At 45.4% G+C, this 27,972-nt stretch overlaps 1 protein-coding gene across 2 annotated transcripts in view; it reads left to right on the forward strand.

The window, feature by feature from the left end:
- The window catches only part of LOC118401275 (guanine nucleotide-binding protein G(o) subunit alpha-like), a 176,013-nt gene that overhangs the window by 33,484 nt on the left and 114,557 nt on the right, over positions 1-27,972 (forward strand). For both annotated transcript variants that reach the window (XM_052474985.1, XM_052474984.1), the window contains exon 3: positions 23,615-23,756. In XM_052474985.1, the coding sequence (XP_052330945.1) occupies positions 23,615-23,756 (142 nt within the window). The remainder of the gene's footprint in view (positions 1-23,614; positions 23,757-27,972) is intronic.

The following is a 27,972-nucleotide window of genomic DNA, read 5'->3' on the forward strand; positions in this document are numbered from 1 at the left end:
TCTATATTTATTTGTGCTCTAGACATGGGTTAGCTCGTACCACCATAGCTGCAGTCTATATTTATTTGTGCTCTAGACATGGGTTAGCTAGTACCACCATAGCTGCAGTCTATATTTATTTGTGCTGTAGACATGGGTTAGCTAGTACCACCATAGCTGCAGTCTATATTTATTTGTGCTCTAGACATGGGTTAGCTAGTACCACCATAGCTGCAGTCTATATTTATTTGTGCTCTAGACATGGGTTAGCTAGTACCACCATAGCTGCAGTCTATATTTATTTGTGCTCTAGACATGGGTTAGCTAGTACCACCATAGCTGCAGTCTATATTTATTTGTGCTCTAGACATGGGTTAGCTAGTACCACCATAGCTGCAGTCTATATTTATTTGTGCTCTAGACATGGGTTAGCTCGTAGCACCATAGCTGCAGTCTATATTTATTTGTGCTCTAGACATGGGTTAGCTCGTACCACCATAGCTGCAGTCTATATTTATTTGTGCTCTAGACATGGGTTAGCTAGTACCACCATAGCTGCAGTCTATATTTATTTGTGCTCTAGACATGGGTTAGCTAGTACCACCATAGCTGCAGTCTATATTTATTTGTGCTCTAGACATGGGTTAGCTAGTACCACCATAGCTGCAGTCTATATTTATTTGTGCTCTAGACATGGGTTAGCTAGTACCACCATAGCTGCAGTCTATATTTATTTGTGCTCTAGACATGGGTTAGCTAGTACCACCATAGCTGCAGTCTATATTTATTTGTGCTCTAGACATGGGTTAGCTAGTACCACCATAGCTGCAGTCTATATTTATTTGTGCTCTAGACATGGGTTAGCTAGTACCACCATAGCTGCAGTCTATATTTATTTGTGCTCTAGACATGGGTTAGCTAGTACCACCATAGCTGCAGTCTATATTTATTTGTGCTAGACTAGTACCACATGCAGGGTTAGACATGGGTTAGCTAGTACCACCATAGCTGCAGTCTATATTTATTTGTGCTCTAGACATGGGTTAGCTAGTACCACCATAGCTGCAGTCTATATTTATTTGTGCTCTAGACATGGGTTAGCTAGTACCACCATAGCTGCAGTCTATATTTATTTGTGCTCTAGACATGGGTTAGCTAGTACCACCATAGCTGCAGTCTATATTTATTTGTGCTCTAGACATGGGTTAGCTAGTACCACCATAGCTGCAGTCTATATTTATTTGTGCTCTAGACATGGGTTAGCTAGTACCACCATAGCTGCAGTCTATATTTATTTGTGCTCTAGACATGGGTTAGCTAGTACCACCATAGCTGCAGTCTATATTTATTTGTGCTCTAGACATGGGTTAGCTAGTACCACCATAGCTGCAGTCTATATTTATTTGTGCTCTAGACATGAGTTAGCTCGTACCACCATAGCTGCAGTCTATATTTATTTGTGCTCTAGACATGGGTTAGCTAGTACCACCATAGGTGCAGTCTATATTTATTTGTGCTCTAGACATGGGTTAGCTCGTACCACCATAGCTGCAGTCTATATTTATTTGTGCTCTAGACATGGGTTAGCTAGTACCACCATAGCTGCAGTCTATATTTATTTGTGCTCTAGACATGCGTTAGCTAGTACCACCATAGCTGCAGTCTATATTTATTTGTGCTCTAGACATGAGTTAGCTCGTACCACCATAGCTGCAGTCTATATTTATTTGTGCTCTAGACATGAGTTAGCTAGTACCACCATAGCTGCAGTCTATATTTATTTGTGCTCTAGACATGGGTTAGCTAGTACCACCATAGCTGCAGTCTATATTTATTTGTGCTCTAGACATGGGTTAGCTCGTACCACCATAGCTGCAGTCTATATTTATTTGTGCTCTAGACATGAGTTAGCTAGTACCACCATAGCTGTTGAAGCATGTGAGCATCTGAATTGAAGTGGAGCCGTTGAATTGCGACTCCACTTTGTCTCTATACTGACGCTTAGCTTGTTTGATTGCCTTGCGGAGGGAATAGCTACACTGTTTGTATTCGGTCATGTTTCCGGTCACCTTGCCCTGATTAAAAGCAGTGGTTCACGTGTTCAGTTTTGCGCGAATGCTGCCATCAATCCACAGTTTCTGGTTGGGGAATGTTTTTAATACGCTGTGGGTACAACAGCGTTGGTGTTTGCGAAATGCTAAACATATCCCAGTCCACGTGATCGAAGCAATCTTGAAGCGTGGAATCCGATTAGTCGGACCAGCGTTGAACAGACCTGAGCACGGGTGCTTCCTGTTTTAGTTTCTGTCTATAGGCTGGTAGCAACAAAATGGAGTCGTGGTCAGCTTTTCCGAAGGGAGGGCGGGGAGGGCCTTATATGCGTTGCGGAAGTTAGAATAACAGTGGTCTAGGGTTTTACCAGCCCTGGTAGCACAATCTATATGCTGATAGAATTTGGGGAGCCTTGTTTTCAGATTAGCCTTGTTAAAATCCTCAGCTACAATAAATGCAGCCTCAGGATATGTGGTTTCCAGTTTACATAGAGTCCAATAAAGTTATTTTAGGGCCGTCGATGTGTCTGCTTGGGGGAATATACATGACTGTGATTATAATCGAAGAGAATTCTCTTGGTAGATAATGCGGTCGCATTTGATTGTGAGGAATTCTAAGTCAGGTGAACAAAAGGACTTGAGTTCCTGTATGTTGTTATGATCACACCACGTCTCGTTAATCATAAGGAATACACCCCAGCCCTTCTTCTTACCAGAGAGATGCTTATTTCTGTCGGCGCGAAGCGTGGAGAAACCAGGTGGCTGTACCGACTCAGATAGCGTGTCTAGTGAGCCATGTTTCCGTGTAACAAAGAACGTTACAGTCTAGGCTGTCTCTCTGGAATGCTACCCTTGCTCGGATTCCATCTACCCGCAATGTGCCCATCTCCGGAGCCTGACCCGAAGACCGCTCCGTCTGCCCCTTCTATGGTGTCGTTGTTTTAGGTCGCAGGCTGGGATTCGATCCTTTGTCCTGGGTGGTGGACCAAACAGAGGATCCGCTTCGGGAAAGTCGTATTCCTGGTCGTAATGTTGGTGAGTTGATGTTGCTCTTATATCCAATAGTTCCTCCCGACTGTATGTAATAAAACCTAAGATGACCTGGGGTACCAATGTCAGAAATAACACATATAAAAAAACAAAATGCTGCATAGTTTCCTAGGAATGCGAAGCAGGTGGCCATCTCTGTCGGTGCCTGAAGCCGCTGGAAGCCTGCTAAACAACTTTGCCATATTGTGATATCATCAAATTTACTTTTTGATGACTGTTAGTAGCTAAGTTTGTCAAATATAGCTAGTAATGCTAATGTTAGCGAGCTAAAATACGGTGGTCCCCTCAATGTTAGTTAGCTGACTAAGATAATACCGTGAATTGTATTGAGGTTTGCCAACGTTAGCCAGCTAGCTAGGTGGTGGCTAGCTAGAGCAAAGTCTGCTTGCGATGATAGGGATAATAATTATCAAAATATACTTAACCAGATACATAACCAGCGGTATATGGTCTAGCGGTTTATACTCGCCACCACTGGGGACCAATAAACTCCAACCGCCTATTCCTTATGATATAGTCCTCGGCAGGGCATGCAAACCATAGTTGGCTGTGCATCGTGCTGGAAGCATGCATTGGATGGCCAATCCTATAACGGCCGTGATCCTTTGAACGCGTTTGGGGCGATGAAAAATTCAGCAAAGTAGGCAGAGGGGTGATTTTCACATGGGGCTTTTGGCAAAAGGGGGCATGATTTATTGACATAATTTAAATCCAAACCCAACCTTCATTTAATCGTTGTGACGCACTGATGTTCCAAACTCTGTTTTAGATGAGGCTCACTTTATGACCAAAATGATCCTATTTACCGTTTGTAGTCCATTTTGACACTAGAATAAATGTTTCTGACTCATATCTATGCCACATAGGCCGTTTTCAAAGAGCATAATTGGTTTTTAGGGGAGGTCGCTCTTTAAGTACCTTACTGTGATTGTTTTCAGTTAAAATTGTCAAAAAGAAACAAAAATAACTTCTTAGCAAAGAGCAGTTTCTCAACTAATACTTTTTCTAGTACTGTCTTGGAGTGGTCTGAGTGAGGAGGGGACAACTGAAAACTAGCTGTTATTGGCAGAGAGGTTTGGTCTATTCAATAGGCCAAAACTCCATTGCACCAGAACAGGCTGAAATTTCCGGTGGTCTTTTTAAACAGCTTTTACACTAAAAGTGCATTATCATCATGTTCACAATTTTATAGGGTTATTCCAGCTCATAGTGTGGAAATGTATATAAAACACAGGAAATCACATGTTTGACTGCACTGGGCCTTTCAGCAATATATCTATATACAGTGTATACAGTATATACTGAACAAAAATATAATCGCAAAATGCAACAATTTAAAAGATTTTGCTGAGTTACAGTTCATATAAGAAAATCAGTTATTTGGAGAAAATAAATATGAAGCCCTAATCTATGGCTTTCACATGACTGGGCAGGGGTGCCCAGTCTATGTCTGTGAGGGTATAGAATGAGTTTTTCTCCACAAAAGGGCATTATTACAGACAGAAATACTCCTCAGCCCTCCCACTGGAAGTGGAGGTCCTGGGCTGGAGTGGTTACACATGGTCTGCGGTTGTGAGGTTGGTTGTGAATACTGACAAATTCTGTAAAACAACGTTATAGCGGCTTATGGTATAGAAATGAACATTACATTATCTGGGAACAGCTCTGGTGGAAATTCCTGCAGTTAGCATGTCAATTGCACACTCCCTCAAAACGTGAGACATCTGTGTTGCATGACAAAACGGCACATTTAGAGAGGACTTTTATTGTCCCCAGCACAAGGTGCACCTGTGTAATGATCTTGCCTTTTAATCGTCTTCTTGATATGCCACATATGTTAGGTGGATGAAATATCTTGACAAAGGATCAAATGTTTACTAACAGCGATGTAAACAAGTTTGTGCACAAAGTTTGAGAGAAATTAGCTTTTTGTGCACTTGGAAGATTTTGGGGATCATTCATTTAATCTCATGAAACATAGGACCAACACTTTACATGTTGCATTTATATATATTTTTTTTCATGTTTTCCTTCTTTCTTATTTTCCTCTAACCCTACCACCCCTCCCATAATTGGAGTAAACTAATGAACAACAATACTTAGGCTTCTAGTTCCAGCTTATACATACTATATACATTTTACGGACACCCCTCTTTCTTCGAGTGTCAGGGATTTGGGCCTGATCCGGGATAATCACTATGTCTTTCACCTCTGACTCATTGAAGTAGAAGTACTTGTTCAAATCAAGGTTAATGATAGCTGTTCTGATGTCCAGAAGCTCTTTCCGATCATAGGAAACAATGGTGGAAACAAAAAACGTTAAGATCAGCACAAAAAAATACACAAAATAGCACAATTGGTCAGGAGTACGTAAAACGTCCGCTATTCCCTCCAGCGCCAGGGTTAGGGTTAGGGTTGGGGTCAGGCTTAGGGTTAGGCTTAGGGTTATGCTTAGGGTTAGGGTTAGGCTTAGGGTTAGGCTTAGCTAAAATGCGTAGCAGGTTAGGATAATTAACGTGGCAGTTTAGGAGAATTAGGAAAAGGGTTAGTTAGGCTTAGCTAAAATTCAGTTTTCAACAATCGACTCGTCGTGCAGCACAATCAGCCAAGAAAAACGGTCTTGAGTGGCAACAATTCTGCCCAATTAGCTGATTCGCTTTCCATATACGCACTCTTGTCGATCCTCTCACTTCTGTTCACTCGCCCACTTTAGTTTGCCTATTGTCTAATAGAAAGTCTAGTTGAAGAATCAGTTCATTGAACACAATGGGGATGGTTCCCTTTTCTTGAGTATAAAAAGGAGAACTGTGGAATGAGTGGATTCTGGGAAATTCCACAATAACAGAGTAATTTGAGACTCATATTTTTCACTTTAAAATGAATGCCAAACAAAAAACAATGATTGCACAGTTAAACAAACCATACAACTCAATGCACAAGTACGACTTTTGACAATTTAACCTGAAAGGTTTACAAAAATACATTTAGTTGAAGAACAGTGCAGATACAAAGTTTGGTAACAGAATGCCGGCACGAACCGCACAAGCCATCACTTTGTTACCGTGGAATTGCCCTTTTTTAGTCCCAGAGGACAGTCCCAAATGTGAATTGAAATCTTTCCACAATGCAGTGCCGAGATGAAAAGCTTTGGAACACTATGTGGAGAGCAGACTATGTGAAGACGTGTGGGAGTATGGAACCAGCATGCTTTAGCAGGAGCTCATTTCTCATTTCTATGGGGAAATGTGCAAGGGACAAAACAAATAGACACCATAAAATGTGTTTGTTCTCATCTGGATGACCCTGTGTAAAAAGAGGGCTAGGAGGACCAGTGTGTGGCCATGCTGGGTGGCCTAGCTGCCCTGGGTTGGGTAGAGTTACTGGGTGAAGGGTGGAGGGTTGAGAGGGGGGTGATGCTGTGGTTGGGCGGTAGGAACACTCCCTCTTTCTGCCTTCAGAGGAAATTCTGACTCACTGAGCTGAGCTGACATACAGAAGGAGAAGGAAGCAGAGAGATGCAGCGTGGCATACTGCTGGTTTGGGATACTCTGTTCTGTAAAGTCTGTATTGAAATTTCTCCACCACTGCTATCTCTGTCACTAAGCACTGGCCACTCCCCCATGCCTACTCTACCTCTCTCATCTCTTGAACTTCTCTCTTTTCTCCCTGGCACTTTATTCGCTCTCTTTAAAGCACTCGCTCTGCTCTCGTTCACTCCCTCTGTTCCCTCTCTTCCTCCTGTTTCTCTATGGCCACTCTTCCATTCTCCTAAGGTACAACAGCAGAGTCCCAACAGCAGTCCCATCACCTTACCACTGCTACACCTGGCTTTCAGCTGAGCCTTGTCTGGCAGCCAAACAGTTCATTCAGCCTCATGTAGTGCCTTTTAAAAAAAACATACAATTGAAGTCGGAAGTTTACATACACCTTAGCCAAATACATTTAAACTCCGTTTTTCACAATTCCTCACATTTAATCCTAATAAAATTCCCTGTCTTAGGTCAGTTAGGATCACCACTTTACTTGAAGAATGTGAAATGTCAGAATAATAATAGAGAGGATGATTTATTCCGCTTTTATTTCATTCATTTAATTCCCAGTGGGTCAGAAATGTACATACACTCAATTAGTATTTGGTAGCATTGCCTTTACATTGTTTAACTTGGGTCAAACGTTTTGGGTAGCCTTCCACAAGCTTCCCACAATAAGTTGGGTGAATTTTGGTCCATTCCTCCTGACAGAGCTGGTGTTACTGTGTCAGGTTTGTAGGCCTCCTTGCTCACACACGCTTTTTCAGTTCTGCCCACACATTTTCTATGGGATTGAGGTCAGGGCTTTGTGATTTGCGACCAAGCTTTAGACCCATTTGTGACCAAGCTTTAACTTCCTGAATGATGTCTTGAGATGTTGCCTCAATATATCCACATAAATTTCCTTCCTCATGATGCCATTTATTTTGTGAAGTGCACCAGTCCCTCCGGCAACAAAGCACCCCCACAACATGATGCTGCCACCCCGTGCTTCATGGTTAGGATGGTGTTCTTCGGCTTGCAAGCTTCCCCCGTTTTCCTTCAAACATAACGATGGTCATTATGGCCAAACAGTTCTATTTTTGTTTCACCAGATCAGAGGACATTTCTCCAAAAAGTATGATTTTTGTCCCCATTAAGACATTAATGAGCCATGACAGACATAGTCAATATAGCTATAGCATTTGTTCAGCAGTTTTGACATGTACAATGACAGAATTCAGAACATGGGTCGTTCTTACAGAGTACTCTCTGTACAACAAGTCAGAACTGTAGCATAAATAAAGGGGGCATGTAAACAGACAATGAAAGCTCTTACAATATTCGATGATTCCATTTACCTAAAACAGGTTATAAGCTACATGTGCACCACCAAGTTAGAACAGTAGGCGAAATTAGGAGGTGAAAATAGACCAAAATATTAGGGTGAGGCACATTGAACTCTGTTTGGGTCTTTGCGTGTCAAAAAACATACATGTCATATAACTCTATAAGCTTTTAATTTGACATGTCAAATAACACAATTCTATTCTAGAATGTTCTAGAATGTTGTGTGCTGAATTCTACTATCAGTAGTACTGTCAAAGCAGTACAAAAGAGGTTGGAAACAAGCAATGGTGCTACCAATCTGGGTATCCAGTTGACTAACTATTTAACAGTCTTATGGCTCTTATGGTGGTAGATGCTCTTCAGGGTCCTGTTGGTTCCAGACTTGGTGCATATGTAGTGCTTGCCTTGCAGTAAAAATAACAGTCTATAACTTGGGTTGCTGGAGTCTTTGACCATTTTTAGGGCCTTCCTCTGACACCGCCTGGTATAGAGGTCCTGGATGTCAGGAAACTCGGCCCAAGTGTTGTACTGGGCCGTACACAATACCCAAGCAGTTGCTATACCAAGTGGTGATGCAGTCAGTCAAGATGCTCTCAATGGTGTAGTTGTAGAATTTTTTGAGGATCTGTGGGCACATGCCAAATATTTCCGGTCTCCTCAGGGGGAAGAGGTGTTGTCGTGCCCTCTTCATGGCTATGTTAGTGTGTGTGGACCATGATAGATCCTTAGTGATGTGGACACCGAGCAACTTGAAGCTCTTGACCTGCTCCACTACAGCCCTGTCGATGTGAATGGGGGCGTGTTGGGCCCTCAGTTTCCTGTAGTCCACTATCAGCTCCTTTGTCTTGCTGATGTTGAGGGAGAGGTTGTTGTCCTGGCACAACACCAGTGTTGTCGTCCTTACCTCCAAGCGTTTATTCAAATTGGATAATCTTTGGATGTCGACAGCATTCATACCATTGGAAGACAGCTTGGACTGTAGCCTACAAAAGCCCTTTTCCCGCGATCCATCCATAGTGTTCTCTGACTTGTGGTCAGGTGCTCATGTAACCGATGTGAAATGGCGAGCTAGTTAGCGGAGTGCGCGCTAATAGCGTTTCAATCGGTGACGTCACTCGCTCTGTGACCTTGAAGTAGTTGTTCCCCTTGCGGCTTTTGTGGAGCGATGGGTAACGATACTTCGAGGGTGGCTGTTGTCGATGTGTGCAGAGGGTCCCTGGTTTGAGCCAAGTTAGGGGCAATGAGAGGGACGGAAGCTAAACTGTTACACTCAGTTGGAATAAGCAATTGAGACTTTTTTCAATGCCGATTTGAATGTCATTGAGAAAACAGAAACAGCATATTTTTCGTAAACATCCTTTCTGTATTTAAACATAATTCTAGAAGTAATCATCTAGTTTAGTATCTGTAATCTGAATGCAATATTTTTGCTGGTAACATAAATGATTACAGTTACAGTTGTTTTTATAATCAGTTACATGTAAAGGGTTCCGTTACTCCCCAACCCTGCTCCTGGCCGTGTCTTTCTGTAGTCTCTCTCTGTTCCTCATTCCGTGCCGCTCACACACTCAGTGTGGGGATGCTAATCGTGTTAAGAGGGCCAGTCCAACCACCTCTGATGACGTGATTGGAGGCGACTTACCGGAGCAAGAACAAACAAGAGCCGACCGGCCCGGCTGCACCATTCCCATCCCCGTACTGTAATTTTCCCACAGTGAGGCCTGGAGCGGTGGGGGGTTAGCGGGTGCTGATCCGCTCTGGCACTGAGGGTCTGTCCTCCTTCCAAAATTGGGGTTATCGGCAGGAAGAAGGGGGGTGATGGTATGCCAGGATGGCCACATTAACTCCAGTGTTACATAAAGGGAAGTCACAAATTGAATGTAGCCTACATGCTTGTCTCACACCCTGCATCTACAGAGTCGCCAGTCCCATGCTCGTCACACATTGCCTGAGTTCTCCCATAGGTGTGTGTTTGTTTGCTGATTCAGTAACAGACACCAGGGCTACAGAACACTGACCTCATGGTAACATACAGTATCTCTAGATAGCTGCCCTTGTGTTGCCGTATCATACCCTATTTGCATCCACTTTGCATTAACTACTGTCATAGAGAGAGTCATGCAAAACGCAGTGCAATAAATGTTTGGTTTAGAACTAATTCTAACCATAGTGGAACCAGAAACACGTCAGACCTCACATCATCACTTCAGACCTGGACTTTTTCCAGCCTCCTGCGTCCTCTTAACCTTTTCTCAGATGGTTAGAGATCCCTAAGGGACCTGATTGGGGTTTCAATGGGTCAGTGAAAATCACAATAACACAATCTTTACTCACATTTTGGGCCAACAATGAATTCAACCAGCACTTTATAGCATTCATAGAATTTGGATGAAGATGTTGTCCGTAATGGGGCCCCAGGTTTCTGGAGGAATGTCATTGGGTCTGAGAGAGAAGAAGGTGGAGAACCCCTGCTTCAAAGGAATCTTAAGCTGTTGGAGCCACTCATGGCCTCACTGCACCTCAGCCAGATATTCATCTGAGATTCGCTTAAAGAGATTCCCCTTGTGTCTGTCTGCACTGCATTATAACTCACAATAATCATCAGCGTTCATTCTGTGGACAAATGTTTTCCTCTGTAGTTCACGTGAGATATGTAGCCAGGAGCTACAGTGCAATATAGGCTTAGTCCTGCACTCTGTTGCTTTACCTCATCCGGCTCATATTTATGCTCTTGCTCATCTATAGGTTAAACGGAGTGAGGAGATACACTGCTTGTGAGGGTTTAGCTAATGTTAGGTCAGTGGCCACGCTCTTTCCCCACTGATCTCCACTACAGCGTATCACAGTTCATTTATCAGTGTGTAAATCAAGGCGCTGGTAACAGGATGGAGTGGGACAGGGTGTTGAAGTCTGGGCCGGGGGACTCACTTCTGGCTGGCTCTGTTGCTGCTGCTACTGTCGGGAAGGCTGCCTGGAGGGTATGATTAGTATCTGGAAAGGTCAAGAGGCATGTGTCATATTCCCCATATCTCTGCTACTCTCACTGTCTCTCTCTGTGTCTGTGGGGTGTCACTCTCATACATCTTTCAAACCAAGATGTTTTGTCGTCAACATTAGCATGCCGCCAACTTTTGATTACTTTTCTTTATATCTGAAAAGTATAAAACCTTTACATTTATTTCCGCCGAACTGACCTTGTCCTGATTGCAGTAATATTGTATGTTTAAACATCCTGCCAACCCCTCAGTAGAAATGTCCCCTATCATCTTACCGGCTTTGGCACGCATTCAATCCGGAACATTCTATATTTGTTCTCCAACATCAAATTTGTCCTTGTCGTTATGAAAAAGTATAATCAAAATGGCAGTCTGCATGCAGAAGCCTGGCCCAAATAGCAATATTACCGGCTCTTTTTTGCACAAAAAAAAGCATAAGTTTAATTTAAAACCCATTACAAGGTAATTATTTACAAATTAAGTATCTGGAGCTGCTGACTTACTGTTTGTGAATGTGCAGAAATGAAAGCAGTGCTTTTGCATTCTGTCCTATCGGGGGAATTTAGAACTGGATTAATGCTGCTTGCTCTGTCAGGTTACCATGACAATGGTCGCAACAACAAGGACAAAGTTGAATGTCTCTTGCTCACTTGCTGCCTATGTAATAGCTATATAAAAGGTGAATTCCGACAAGAAATAGTTAAAGATGGGGTTGTTTGAAAGGGGATCATACTGTATCAACATGGTCTAATCTGTGAATCAATTCAATTCAATCCAATTTGCTTTATTTGCATGACATAACAATGTACATATTGCCAAAGCTTACTTTGGAGATTTACAATATTAAAATAATAAGAATCAAAATTGCCAAAAGGACAACAGTAACAACAATAACCATACATTGAACAATAATAATAAGCATACAGTAGAGGACATGTGCAAGTTGATTTTTCTGTTAGACACTGTCCCTCATCTTATGGCAGGCAACAATGTAGTGCGCTTCCAACCCACAGCTCTCTGCGTCCTCCCCCAACAGTGCGGGTAGCCTATCCTCATCAGAGAGGTCTTTGAAACCTTGAATGAGGGTTTCAAATTTGGGTATATGACACTAATTGTTTTATATTTTTTATATTTTGTCAGGAAAGGCAGCTCTGTCTCAGGTTCTGCTGTTGTGCAGTGGTTGCACAGCCTTTCCTCTACAGGGAGCCAGGTTTTCCTGTGTCTACCCTTACAGTATCTACCACTCTCTTTCTCTCTATCCCCCCTCTCCTCTCCCTCTCTCTCTCTCCCCTCAGTCTCTCTCTCTCTCTTCCTCTCTCCTCTCTCCTCTCTCTCTCTCTCTCTCTCTCTCTCTCTCTCTCTCTCTCTCTCTCTCTCTCTCCTCTCTCTCTCTCTCTCTCTCTCTCTCTCTCTCTCTCTCTCTCTCTCTCTCTCTCTCTCTCTCTGTCCCCTCCCTCCCACCCTCTCACTCTCTCACTCTCTCATTGCCAAAGTAAGTGAGGTAGGTAATATACAAAAGTGAAATAGACAATAAAAATTAACAGTCAACATTACACTCACAGATGTTCCAAAATAATAAAGATATTGCAAATGTCATTATGTATACAGTATATACAGTATTGTAACCATGTACAAATGGTTAAATCTCTCCCCCTTTCTCCCTTCCTCCCTCCGTTTCTCACTGTGGTGGGTCCAGTAAGTCCACATGCAGTGGTAGCTTGCAGAGTGCCGACACGGCAGAGCCAGAGCAGACCGACCGGCCAGTCAGTGAGTCCATGTGCTGGTCAGGTCCCTGCAGGGGAATAAAGGGCCTTTGTCTGTGGTCTGGGATGTGTTTGTGTTGGGAAGCAGCACGCAGCAGATCCCAGGTCAGGTCCTGTGCAGGCCAGACAAAGGGGCTTTGTTGGAATGTCTGTTTGTGTTGGGCCCCTCAGCTGATCTGAGGTCAGGTGATCCGGAACATGGCTGTGTAATGTCTGATGTTTGAACTTAGCCTGGACATACCTACTGTCACTGTGAATAGTCTAATTATATGCTGTACACAGTGAGGTACATTACAACACGGGGCTGTTATATCACTGTGTGAATTTGAACAGCTGTTTGACATTGTTGACATTCTAGGTGTGGACTAATCAGAATGGTGTAAATGTATTTGTTGACAGGCTTCTGTAGCTGCTCTGAGTAATAGTCAGTTACTTAGTTGTTCTGGTCTGTGTTGGTGTTGCTGTGAGAAGCGTTAATTGGAGGAGGTTGTGACTGTGTTTACTGGGTGTGGGGAGATAAATTGGCCTGTGTGGAAGGCGACGCCCTCCCAGCAGCGCCTAGCCTCCAGGGGAGAGGCTATAATTAACTCTGGCTGTTTTTACTTAATTGTTAATTGCAGATGCAGGTGGAGCAGCCTAGAGGAGAGGAGGGTGTGGTGAGGGGCAGAGCAGAGGCAGTCAATTCTATGTGGAGTCACAGTGCTTTGCCCTGTACCAGCACCTCTACACTCCAGGCCTGGTATGTCCTGTTTAGGGGCATCAGAGTAGGTGTGAACAGCTCCCTCCTCCTCGTCCTCCTCCTATGTGGCAGTGTGGTCTCTGGTGTCTGCAGGGCTGAGATGGAACCCTGGATCTTCCACGCTGGTTAAATATGGCTGTGATTAGAACAGGCTGGTGGGTTGGAGCCCAAAACTCTGCAGGCCTCTAGGGTGACATTCTGCTGTCTCAGCAATACACAGACTATTTCTCCTCCTCCTTGGGTTCCAGGAGAGATGACAATGGCAGATATAATTACAGGATTACAAACAGCCATGAGGGAAAGGAGGAGAGGAGAAGAGGAGAGGTTGAGGCAGAGGACTGTGAATGAGGGAACAAGTAGCTGCTGTTTAGGGAGGGGCTGGGGAGATAGAAGTATTTAATGATAGCTGTACACATGCAGACCTCTGACTAATTATTCCGTGTTTGTGACTGTTCAAGGCCGAGTATGAAGCAAACTCCAAATCACTGTCACCCTCTCTAGCACCCAGCACCCTGCTTCCACGTCCCAACTCATGGAGGACACTTCATCATCTCAATTGCAGGATTTGTCTCTTAGGGTGGATTTACATTAGTAAAATATGTGTAGTAAGATCTATCTCTGTTCAACAACAGATTTGCAACACTTATCCCAAAATAAATGTGTAAAGTGATCAAAACAAATTAGTTGTGCAAGACATTTATAGATAAAATGATAAGTAGCATATTGTTCTTAAATGTGTGCATGTTTTTCTCCTCTGACAAAACAAAAGCTGATTCAAAGGGGGGCGGATCCACAGTAGGATACACATGAGTATCCTTGATGGAAGGTGGCTGTCAAGAAGGGGAGGACACTACCGCTTGCCTACTAACGAATTGACACACTCCTCGACCACTCAACCACTTTATTTCCTGGGTCACGGAGGAGAGAGGACGGAGGACGGTCTTTTGCCCAAACGAGAAACCCCCATTGTCTTTACACTATACCACTCAGAGGAGGGTATGTGGTGTAGATGTCTCCAACACTACCTCCGGAGGTAGGCTGGAAGACATCTCTCAATTAGAAATTTAAATCTAGGGAGAGACTAGAGCAGTGATCCGCTAGATTCACTTGTGGGAAGATTTGTATTTTATTTTATACAAAAGTACCTGGGACTGATATGTGTTGTCAAAGTGGTGTAAGTGGATGACTGGGAGGTGAGAGGAGGGATCAGCAGACACAGTCATGGAGAGGGAGAGTGAGTGATAGAGATGGGGGAAGGAGAAAATACAGTGGGTCCTTAGGAACACCCTATACACAATTAGTGTTGTGTGTTTGTATGAATATAGCAGAAAGTCAATGTGAGATGGAAGTTGACAGCAGAGAGGGAGTGATGCTGTGTGCCTGTTCCTGTCGTGGGATTAGTGTGGTGCTGTCGTAGGCCTGGCTGTGTCTGTCGTGCATCCCAAATGTCACCGTATTCCCCATATAGCGCACTACTTTTAATCAGACCCCTATGGGCCCTGATCAAAGTAGTGCACTTAATAGGAAATAGGGTGCCATTGTGTGTGTGTCTGTGGGTCGACCTCAGGGTGTGGGGGACAGATTGGTGCTAAAGGCTGGAGCAGCTGATGCTAGGGAGGTAGCGCTCCTCTGATTGCAGAGGTTATAAATAGCCCCCCCACGCTGGTAGGGAATGAAACGGGGGATAAGTAGCTGTGTCCTGGGGCTGATGACAGCAACAGCACTCGAGCGTGCTGTGAGGACAAAGGGTCTTCTTAGTGAGCAGCACGGAAACCACATGGCACTAAGATTGATAAAGACTAACAGGGAGGGTGTGTGTGTACCCTTGAATGGGTGTCGGTGGGTGTGTTTGTGTGTTCATGCATACTGCATAATTGTGTGGCATGATGATTTGCAAACTCAAGATTTCTGGCTCAAAAATCCACACTTCTCTCCTCGTACTTCTCTCAACAGTGAAATGGGTCGAAGGAACCTGAACAGAATGCAAAGCTCTAATTTACTGCAAGACAAAAAGCAATATGTAAACAGTTTTTCCTGTGGGGAAAACAAGTATAGCATTTAGTCAGTCAGTACAGTACATGGCTAGAATGCAAAATCACCACCACTTCCTGGAAGAACTCTTATCACTTCCTCAGCCTTAGTTTTCCCTCCCTCCCTCCCTCCCACCCTCCCTCCCTCCCTCCCTCCCTCCCTCCGTGTTTGGTGAAAGGCAGTGAGAGTAATGTGGTGGTACTGTAGAGGTAACAGGTCACAGATCTCCACGTTCCAGAGACACAGGAGGGCTTCATGTGCTTTGTTCTGTCCTCCCCAGTGGCTACCTTCCCCACTCCCTCCCCTCATCTCCCCTCCCTCTACCTGACAGACGGCCCAGAGAGACCCAAATGAGAAACGTCCTCATTCATGAAAAGCAAAGACCTTTTGCGATGGTCATGGAATTTTGGATGACGGTTATTTGTCAGCCATATGACCATGGTCACTATTATAATCAGCAGATTAAAAACACATTTAATGTTTTCCTGTCCTCCGCTCCTGTCCTCTGCTCCTGACCTCCGCTCCTGACTGCATGCGATGCCGACGACTCAAATCAGGGACGTGATGTTCTGTGTTTACTGTTTAGCCAAGCTGACAGCTAGCAAGGTATATCTAGCTGAAGTTTGCTAGCCTAACTAGCTGACATTTCTCTGTCAAGTCCTTTATATATACGATCTATGGTCAAGTCACAGTGTGCCCTGTTTTTGGTAAGCATGTATTTCATGATACTCGTTTGCTATGACACCTTGCTGAAGCACATTTTGATCACGCTGTAAAGATCCCATGTGTTAAACAAATCAAAATATATTTTATATTTCAGATTCTTCAAAGTAGCCAACCCTTGAATGAGTAGGTGTGTCCAAACTTTTGACTGGTACTGTATTTACAGTTGAAGTCAGAAGTTTACATACACATAGGTTGGAGTCATAAAACTCATTTTTCAACCACTCCACAAATGTCTTGTTAACAAACTAAAGTTTTGGCAAGTTGGTTAGGACATCTACTGTGTGCATGACACAAGTAATTTTTCCAACAATTGTTTACAGACAGATTGTTTAATCTGTATCACAATTCCAGTGGGTCAGAAGTTTACATACACTAAATTGACTGTGCCTTTAAACACCTTGGAAAATTCCAGAAAATGATGTCATGGCTTTGGAAGCTTCTGATAGGCTAATTGACATAATTTTAGTCAATTGGGGGTGTACCTGTGGATGTATTTCAAGGCCTACCTTCAAACTCAGTGCATCTTTGCTTGACATCATGGGAAAATCAAAGGAAATCAGCCAAAACCTCCACAAGTCTGGTTCATCATTGGGAGCAATTTCCAAAAGTCTGAAGGTACCACGTTCATCTGTACAAACAATAGTACGCAAGTATCAACACCACGGGACCACGCAGCCGTCATACCGCTCAGGATGGAGACGCGTTCTGTCTCCTAGAGATGAACGTACTTTGGTGCGAAAAGTGCAAATCAATCCCAGAACAACAGCAAAGGACCTTGTGAAGATGCTGGAGGAAACGGGTACAAAAGTATCAATATCCACAGGAAAACGAGTCCTATATCGACATAACCTGAAAGGCTGCTCAGCAAGGAAGAAGACACTACTCCAAAACCCCCATAAAAAAAGCCAGACTACTGTTTGCAACTGCACATGGGGACAAAGATCATACTTTGGAGAAATGGTCTGGTCTGATGAAACAAAAATATAACTGTTTGGCCATAATTGCCATAGCTATGTTTGGAGGGAAAAGGGGGGCTTGCAAGCCGAAGAACACCATCCCAACCATGATGCAAGGGGGTGGCAACATCATGTTGTGGTGCTTTGCTGCAGGAGGGACTGGTACACTTCACAAAATAGATGGCATCATGAGGGAGGAAAATTATGTGGCTATATTGAAGCAACATCTCAAGACATCAGTCAGGAAGTTAAAGCTTGGTTGCAAATGGGTCTTCCAAATGGACAATGACATCAAGCGTACTTCCAAAGTTGTGGTAAAATGGCTTAAGGACAACAAAGTCAAGGTATTGGAGTGGCCATCACAAAGCCCTGACCTCAATCCTATAGAAAATTGGATGGCAGAACTGAAAAAGCGTGTGCGAGCAAGGAGGCCTACAAACCTGACTCAGTTACACCAGCTCTGTCAGGAGGAATGGGCCAAAATTCACCCAACTTATTGTGAGAAGCTTGTGGAAGGCTACCCAAAACATTTGACCCAAGTTAAACAATTTAAAGGCAATGCTACCAAATACTAATAGAGTGTATGTAGACGTCTGACCCACTGGGAATGTGATGAAAGAAATAAAAGCTGAAATAAATCATGCTCTCTACTATTATTCTGACATTTCACATTCTCAAAATAAAGTGGTGATCCTAACTGACCTAAGACAGGGAATTTTTACTTGGATTAAATGTCAGGAATTGGTTGGTAGGTGATCAAATACTTATGTCATGCAATAAAATGCATATTAATTTCTTAAACATCATACAATGTGATTTTCTGGATTTTTGTTTTAGATTCCGTCTCTCACAGTTGAAGTGTACCTATGATAAAAAATTACAGACCTCTACATGCTTTGTAAGTTGGAAAACCTGCAAAATTGGCAGTGTATCAAATACTTGTTCTCCCCACTGTGTGTATATATATATATATATATATATAATTTTTATTAAAACAGTACATTTTCAGGGCGGTCCTCATCCGTAATCATCGGTTACACTATTATACAATTACCGTGCCAGCCCTAATGACCCCCAAAATTTCGCTGCCATTACTCTGTACATATATTCCCTCTCTTTCTCTCCCACTCCCTCCTTCCTCACACTCTCTCGCTCTCTATCCGTGACTTAATGAGGATTCCTTTATATACTTGGTGAGAAGGGAAGACAGTAATAATGATTTGAGCTCTCTTGCGGTGTTTCTAATGAAAGCCACAAAGGCTCTCAAAATGTCTGCTACAAAAATATCGCTGAACAACAAACTCTTGCTTGGTTGGTGCACACTGGGATGAAAGGGTAGCTACACCCAAAAATCTTGATTTCTAATGTTTCCTGACCTCAAAAGTGGTCTCCTGATGTGGTTTAAGCATTGTTGTGGGCTTAAGACATCCTATTTAGTTGTTTTTCTATTTAAAAAGTGTGGTTTTAAGAGCAACCCCCCAAAAAAAAATAAACAACAACAGTGAAAACGGAAACAAAACCAAAAACAAAATGGTAAAAATTGAATTTGGGAAAAATAAAACTGATTTCATAGGTCCCTACATCTGTAACAGGAGTGATGGGTGAGGGGACGCAGGGGTAAAAACAATACCTGTAAGTAGAGCAACATGTTATCACCCTTGTATCAACTCCTGACATGCTCTCTGCAGACTGCACTGTGTGTTGCAGCTAGCTGACCTTTCAAATCAAATCAGATTTTATTCTTCACATGCGCCGAATACAACAGGTGTTAGCCCTTAGCCAACAATGCTTTAAGAAGTTAAGAAAATATCAATAAAAAATAAGTCTTATGTAAAAAATAGAAAATAAAAGTAACAAATAATTGAACAGCAGCAGTAAAATAACAAGTGAGGCCACTTCTGCTAGTCGAGGTAATTGAGGTAATATGTACAGTACATGTAGGTAGAGTTAAAGTTACTATGCATAGATTATAAACAGAGAGTAGCAGCAGCGTAAAAGAGAGGTCTGGGTAGCCCTTTGATTAGCTGTTCAGGAGTCTTATGGCTTGGGGGTAGAAGCTGTTAAAAAGCCTTTTGGACCTCGACTTGGCGCTCCGGTACCGCTTGCTGTGCGGTCTGATATAGAGGTCCTGGATGGCAGGAAGCTTGGCCCCAGTGATGTACTGGGCTGTACGCACTACCCTCTGCAATGCCTTGCGGTCGGAGGCCGAGCAGTTGCCATACCAGGCAGTGATGCAACCAGTCAGGATGCTCTCCTGTGTGGGCCTGGGCCTGCTCTTTCAGGTGGTCTGGTATAAAGCTTCCCAGTCAAAACGGGGAGCGCCAGTTCGGACATATATTAGAATTACATTTTGTTACGTTTTTGTTTGTTTTGTTGTTCAGCAGGGTTTTTTTTTCAGCTGTTTGCACACACATTATTTTCTTGAGGCAAGTCGAAGTTTGGTAGCCAAAGTCTACGACCCTTCGTTTATGATTGGTCAACAGTAGAGGGGTTAGGAACTACGGACAAGATTCTTCAATTCATTGTTTGTTGACATTCAACGAGAGATGACTCGTTTTCATGCAAATGTTTTGCTTGCGAAATACTGCACCAAATATCTTAGCTACATGTAAAATTGCGTGACCAAGACCTCGGCAAAAATAGATTTCTTGATTTATCTTACATTAATTCAGACTATTTTGAGGAAGTGTTACTGGCTATGTTGTTGCTACTGTGTCTCAAGAGGGAGGTCTTTTAAGGGAGTCTGGAAGCACCGACGTTGGCTTACGCCTAGCCGTGTTTTTATTAGGAGCAAACCAACCTAGTATGAAGACGCCTTAAGGCCTTGCAGTCCTTTCATTGTCTCCTATCAGAAACAGATCGATGAGCCAGTCAACCCGTGTGGGAATCAGAAACCTCTGGAACGTGTCCTTCGCTTTATTGTGACTTACAGATGACTTAAACATGTCTTATTTTTATTAACTGAATCATTTATCAGTCACCTGAGAGGGTGCACTGACTTCAGTTTCAGCATGTTGGTAAACAGAGGCACAGCTGGCAGCAGTGCTGGGTGATATTGACTATATAACTTGATATTGACTGAAGGTTGGCAAGGTGGCAGCTGTAGAGGGTTGTTTTAATGGTGATTTAGAGACATGTGGTTGTGTGGGGTCATGGTCCAAGTAGAGTTGTGGTCAGTATTGGACACCCCAATGGGTCAGTGTGAAGAGATGTATATTCTGCTTTCTGTTGTTTCTGGGGTTAAAACATTGAGCAGCAGTGTTTGTTTAGTAAATGTAATGTCCAGGGTGATGGTGGTCCATTGGAACATGTTGTTCAGAGCAGAGTAACAGACTCAGGGTTGGTTGGTGTTAACCTGCCTCTTAGTTCCCCCAGTGGAACGATAGGAGGGAGGGGTGTCTTTGTGCAGCATGGCTCAATATATCCTCCGAAAAGAAAACCATTGCACCTGCCCCTGGCACAGAGGCTTGGCTGGCACACACATATCTCTGCCAGGGCACACCTGGTCTACCAGACACTGTATCAGCAATGGTAAACCAAGTATAGTGGGGCAAAAAAGTATGTAGTCAGCCACCAATTGTGCAAGTTCTCCCACTTAAAAATATGAGAGAGGCCTGTAATTATCATCATAGGTAGATTTCAACTATGACAGACAAAATTAGAAAACAAATCCAGAAAATCACATTGTAGGATTTTTAATGAATTATGGTTGTATAATTATGGTGGAAAATAAGTATTTGGTCAATAAAAAAAGTTTATCTCAATACTTTGTTATATACCCTTTGTTGGCAATGACAGAGGTCAAACGTTTTCTGTAAGACTTCACAAGGTTTTCACATATTGTTGCTGGTATTTTGGCCCATTCCTCCATGCAGATCTCCTCTAGAGCAGTGATGCTTTGGGGTTGTTGCTGGGCAACACGGACTTTCAACCCCCTCCAAAGATTTTCTATGGGGTTGAGATCTGGAGACTGGCTAGGCCACTCCAGGACCATGAAATGCTTCTTACGAAGCCACTCCTTCGTTGCCCGGGTGGTGTGTTTGGGATCATTGTCATGCTGAAAGACCCAGCCACGTTTCATCTTCAATGCCCTTGCTGATGGAAGGAGGTTTTCACTCAAAATCTCACGATACATGGCCCCATTCATTCTTTCCTTTACACGGATCAGTCGTCCTGATCCCTTTGCAGAAAAACAGCCCCAAAGCATGATGTTTCCACCACCATGCTTCACAGTAGGTATGGTGTTCTTTGGATGCAACTCAGCATTCTTTGTCCTCCAAAAGCGACGAGTTGAGTTTATACCATAAAGTTATATTTTGGTTTCATCTGACCATATGACATTCTCCCAATCTTCTTCTGGATCATCAAAATGCTCTCTAGCAAACTTCAGACGGGCCTGGACATGTACTGGCTTAAGCAGGGGGACACGTCTGGCACCACAGGATTTGAGTCCCTGGCGGCATAGTGTGTTACCGTTCTTGTGATAATTTTTACCCCACAGGGTGAGATCTTGCGTGGAGCCCCAGATCGAGGGAGATTATCAGTGGTCTTGTATGTCTTCCATTTCCTAATAATTGCTCCCACAGTTGATTTCTTCAAACCAAGCTGCTTACCTATTGCAGATTCAGTCTTCCCAGCCTGGTGCAGGCCTACAATTTTGTTTCTGGTGTCCTTTGACAGCTCTTTGGTCTTGGCCATAGTGGAGTTTGGAGTGTGACTGTTTGAGGTTGTGGACAGGTGTCTTTTATACTGATAACAAGTTCAAACAGGTGCCATTAATACAGGTAATGAGTGAAGGACAGAGGAGCCTCTTAAAGAAGAAGTTACAGGTCTGTGAGAGCCAGAAATCTTGCTTGTTTGTAGGTGACCAAATACTTATTTTCCACCATAATTTGCAAATAAATTCATAAAAAAATCCTACAATGTGATTTTCTGGATTTTTTTTCTAATTTTGTCTGTCATAGTTGAAGTGTATGTATGATGAAAATTACAGGCCTCTCTCATCTTTTTAAGTGGGAGAACTTGCACAATTGGTGGCTGACTAAATACTTTTTTGCCCCACTGTATATTAAGGAGGAAGGAAAACAGTTTGTCCAACCTACAGAGCTTTCATTTCTCCTGGAGAGGACCTAAGGTCATGTGATCGATACCAGAGTCATTGACCACAGCATTATGTGATGTCAAAGTAATGAGTCACAACTACACACAGTTGACAATAGGCTCCCATCCCACCTGTTCTCTACTCACCCCTTCCACGTGTGCTCTGTGCTGGGAAGAGTAGGAACCCTCTCCCCTCTCAGGTCCCCAGGTCCCAGCAGTGCAGGATCAGTGTGTGCCCTGCTGTTTATTACACCCAGAGATAAAGCCTTCATGATGGGGTGATTATTATTGAATGAGAGAGAGACAGAGACGACAGGGAAAGCACAGGGGAGATAAGAGGCAGTGTCCCCTTGCCGTTGACACACACCTGTCTGAGTCACAGCAGCATTACTACTGAGCTGTTGATAAGTCGCTGTCACTAAACACATGCGCGTACAAACACGCACACACACATACTCACCCACACACAGCAGTAGGGGAACAGGGCACGTTTAGGCTTGTCAGTGTATTGAGAGAGTAGTGATTCATTGGAAGTCATTGGAAAGAGTCTCAGGAAAGGCCACCGCAGAGCAAGCAGGTTGCTGTCGGAGGATCACAAACAGTATCTGTGTGCAGTGGCAGGCTCCACAGCTGGGCTGCTTTCCCTCTCTCTCACGCAGTAAGTCATGGCTTAGGGCACTGACATTTCTCTGCTCTTTCTTTTTATATGCTTGGCCTGCTACAAAGTTCACACTCACTTTCACAAACACAATGCTCAGACTTTACTCTTTCTTGATAGGAGATCATGCTCTATCTGACCCATTGAGTGGACTGGAGGCTGGCTATCAGGGCCAATGGGAGGCTGGATATCAGGACCAATGGGAGACTGGATATCAGGGCCAATGGGAGGGTGGGGCTCAGGTGTTAATGGTGCCTGTAGTGTTCTGGTGGAGCCGAGGTTTAATAGGCTGAGCCTCTCCCTGCTGTGCTGTTTGTGTCATGAAGAGGAGATCTCAGGCCTGGGGTCGATGTGTCTCTGCCTAATGGGGCACACTCTCTACATCTGGTCCTGGACTGGTTCTGTCTCTGTCTGCTGGGTGGGGGAGAAACTCTCAGATCTGCCCCTTTCTCCCCCGGCCAGTTACAGCAGCAACAGAGCAAAAGAAAGGAAAACAGAATTAAAATGGAGCCAGGCTGAGGAAGGGAGAGGAGCTCAGGGTTGTGTGTGTGTGGGGGGGGAGGGGCATGCATGTGGTTGTACCTGCGTGCTTTATGTGTGATACAGCATGTGTGCCTCTGCGTGCCTGTCGACAGTGTGCCATGGACATGATGTCCCTGTTTAGGTAAATGCCTATTTGACCTATGAATCATGTTCATGTTTGCAGGATTATCCACGAGGATGGCTTCTCTGGTGATGATGTGAAGCAGTACAAGCCTGTGGTCTACAGCAACACAATCCAGTCCCTGGCTGCCATCGTCCGTGCCATGGACACCCTTGGCCTGGAGTACGGAGACAAGGAGAGAAAAGTGAGTCTCTCTACCACTCTGTAGAGTGTAGCACTGAGGGAATGGACTACAACTGCACACACACAGGCACAGACAGACAGACAGACAGACAGACAGACAGACAGACAGACAGACAGACAGACAGACGTACACACACACACACACACACACAGGTACAGACCGACAGACCGATAGACAGACAGACAGACAGACAGACAGACAGACATACAGGCAGACAGACAGACAGACAGACAGACAGACAGACAGACAGACAGACAGACAGACAGACAGACAGACAGACAGACAGACGCACGTAAACACACAAACACACAGGTACAGACAGACAGACAGACAGACAGACAGACAGACAGACAGACAGACAGACAGACGCACGTACACACACACACACACAGGTACAGACCGACAGACAGATAGACAGACAGACGCATGCATGGACATACACACACACACACACAGGCACAGACAGACAGGGACACACACACACACACACACACACACACACACACACACACACACACACACACACACACACACACACACACACACACACACACACACACACACACACACACACACACACACACACACACAGGCACAGACAGCACAGACAGCCAGACAGACAGACAGAGAGAGAGACAGACAGACAGACAGACAGACAGACAGACAGACAGACAGACGCACGCATGGACACACACACACACACACACACACACACACACACACACACACACACACACACACACACACACACACACACACACACACACACACACACACACACAGACACACACACACACAGTCACACACATTAGTAAGCAGAGCATTGCGTGCTCCTGCCACTCTACTGTAGCGATGGCCTCCCAAACACATTTATTGAAAGAAATACACAAACTGTCACACCGACAGACACCAATATATTCAGCCACTGAATTTTAACACAAGAACTGCTAAAGCAGTTATTTTTACTGCTCATAATTGTATTTTATTTATAACTGCCATTTTTAAAGTCATGCTCCCCTCTGTCCTTGACTTTTCCTAAATAAGTCTATATAGCACACTGCCGTTGTTAGAATCTAAATATTACAAACAGAACTAGAGTAATATCCAGTTTTAGGAGGGCATGTCATTCATGCCCCTTCTCCCGACTGTAGGGCCTGCTCCACTCCTTCTCCTGACTGTAGGGCCTGCTCCACTCCTTCTCTCGACTGTAGGGCCTGCTCCACTCCTCTCGACTGTAGGGCCTGCTCCACTCCTTCTTCTGACTGTAGGGCCTGCTCCACTCCTTCTTCTGACTGTAGGGCCTGCTCCACTCCTCCTGACTGTACGGCCTGCTCCACTCCTTCTCTCGATTGTAGGGCCTGCTCCACTCCTTCTCCTGACTGTAGGGCCTGCTCCACTCCTCTCGAATGTAGGGCCTGCTCCACTCCTTCTTCTGACTGTAGGGCCTGCTCCACTCCTCTCGAGTAGGGCCTGCTCCACTCCTTCTCCTGACTGTAGGGCCTGTTCCACTCTTTCTCCCGACTGTAGGTCCTGCTCCACTCCTTCTCCTGACTGTAGGGCCTGCTCCACTCCTTCTCTCGACTGTAGGGCCTGCTCCACTCCTTCTCCTGACTGTAGGGCCTGCTCCACTCCTTCTCTCGACTATAGGGCCTGCTCCACTCCTTCTCTCGACTGTAGGGCCTGCTCCACTCCTTCTCTCGACTGTAGGGCCTGCTCCACTCCTTCTCCTGACTGTAGGTCCTGCTCCACTCCATCTCTCGACTGTAGGGCCTGCTCCACTCCTTCTCCTGACTGTAAGGCCTGCTCCACTCCTTCTCCTGAATTTAGGGCCTGCTCCACTCCTTCTCCTGAGTGTAAGGCCTGCTCCACTCCTTCTCCTGACTTTAGGTCCTGCTCCACTCCTTCTCTCGACTGTAGGGCCTGCTCCACTCTTTCTCCCAACTGTAGGGCCTGCTCCACTCTTTCTCCTGACTGTAGGGCCTGCTCTACTCTTTCTCCCGACTGTAGGGCCTGCTCCACTCTTTCTCCTGACTGTAGGGCCTGCTCCACTCCTTCTCTCGACTGTAGGGCCTGCTCCACTCCTTCTCCTGACTGTAGGGCCTGCTCCACTCCTTCTCCTGACTGTAGGGCCTACTCCACTCCTTCTCTCGACTGTAGGGCCTGCTCCACTCCTTCTCCTGACTGTAGGGCCTGCTCCACTCCGTCTCTCGACTGTAGGGCCTGCTCCACTCCTTCTCCTGACTGTAAGGCCTGCTCCACTCCTTCTCCTGACTTTAGGGCCTGCTCCACTCCTTCTCTCGACTGTAGGGCCTGCTCCACTCTTTCTCCCAACTGTAGGGCCTGCTCCACTCTTTCTCCTGACTGTAGGACCTGCTCTACTGTTTCTCTCGACTGTAGGGCCTGCTCCACTCCTTCTTCTGAATGTAGGGCCTGCTCCACTCCTTCTCCTGACTGTACGGCCTGCTCCACTCCTTCTCTCGATTGTAGGGCCTGCTCCACTCCTTGTCCTGACTGTAGGGCCTGCTCCACTCCTTCTCTTGACTGTAGGGCCTGCTCCACTCCTTCTCCTGACTGTAGGGCCTGATCCACTCCTTCTCTCGAATGTAGGGCCTGCTCCACTCCTTCTTCTGACTGTAGGGCCTGCTCCACTCCTCTCGAGTAGGGCCTGCTCTACTCCTTCTCCTGACTGTAGGGCCTGTTCCACTCTTTCTCCCGACTGTAGGTCCTGCTACACTCCTTCTTCTGACTGTAGGGTCTGCTCCACTCCTTCTCTCGACTGTAGGGCCTGCTCCACTCCTTCTCCTGACTTTAGGGCCTGCTCCACTCCTTCTCTCGACTGTAGGGCCTGCTCCACTCCTTCTCCTGACTGTAGGGCCTGCTCCACTCCTTCTCCTGACTGTAGGGCCTACTCCACTCCTTCTCTCGACTGTAGGGCCTGCACCACTCCTTCTCTCGACTGTAGGGCCTGCTCCACTCCTTCTCCTGACTGTAGGGCCTGCTCCACTCCGTCTCTCGACTGGAGGGCCTGCTCCACTCCTTCTCCTGACTGTAAGGCCTGCTCCACTCCTTCTCTCGACTGTAGGGCCTGCTCCACTCTTTCTCCCAACTGTAGGGCCTGCTCCACTCTTTCTCCTGACTGTAGGGCCTGCTCCACTCCTTCTCTCGACTGTAGGGCCTGCTCCACTCCTTCTCCTGACTGTAGGGCCTGCTCCACTCCTTCTCCTGACTGTAGGGCCTACTCCACTCCTTCTCTCGACTGTAGGGCCTGCTCCACTCCTTCTCCTGACTGTAGGGCCTGCTCCACTCCGTCTCTCGACTGTAGGGCCTGCTCCACTCCTTCTCCTGACTGTAAGGCCTGCTCCACTCCTTCTCCTGACTTTAGGGCCTGCTCCACTCCTTCTCTCGACTGTAGGGCCTGCTCCACTCTTTCTCCCAACTGTAGGGCCTGCTCCACTCTTTCTCCTGACTGTAGGGCCTGCTCTACTCTTTCTCCCGACTGTAGGGCCTGCTCCACCCTTTCTCCTGACTGTAGGGCCTGTTCCACTCTTTCTCCCGACTGTATGGCCTGCTCCACTCTTTCTCCCGACTGTAGGGCCTGCACCACTCTTTCTCCCGACTGTATGGCCTGCTCCACTTTTTCTCCCGACTGTAGGGCCTGCTCCACTCTTTCTCCCGACTGTATGGCCTGCTCCACTCCTTCTCCCGACTGTATGGCCTGCTCCACTCTTTCTCCCGACTGTATGGCCTGCTCCACTTTTTCCCCGTCTGTAGGGCCTGCTCCACTCTTTCTCCCGACTGTATGGCCTGCTCCACACTTTCTCCCGACTGTAGGGCCTGCTCCACTCTTTCTCCCGACTGTATGGCCTGCTCCACTTTTTCTCCCGACTGTAGGGCCTGCTCCACTCTTTCTCCCGACTGTATGGCCTGCTCCACTCTTTCTCCCGACTGTATGGCCTGCTCCACTTTTTCTCCCGACTGTATGGCCTGCTCCACTTTTTCTCCCGACTGTATGGCCTGCTCCACTTTTTATCCCGACTGTATGGCCTGCTCCACTCTTTCTCCCGACTGTATGGCCTGCTCCACTTTTTCTCCCGACTGTATGGCCTGCTCCACTTTTTCTCCCGACTGTATGGCCTGCTCCACTCTTTCTCCCGACTGTATGGCCTGCTCCACTCTTTCTCCCGACTGTATTGCCTGTTCCACTCTTTCTCCCGAC

The sequence above is a fragment of the Oncorhynchus keta genome, chromosome 22 (genome assembly GCF_023373465.1).
Source record: "Oncorhynchus keta strain PuntledgeMale-10-30-2019 chromosome 22, Oket_V2, whole genome shotgun sequence".
NCBI lineage: Eukaryota > Metazoa > Chordata > Actinopteri > Salmoniformes > Salmonidae > Oncorhynchus > Oncorhynchus keta.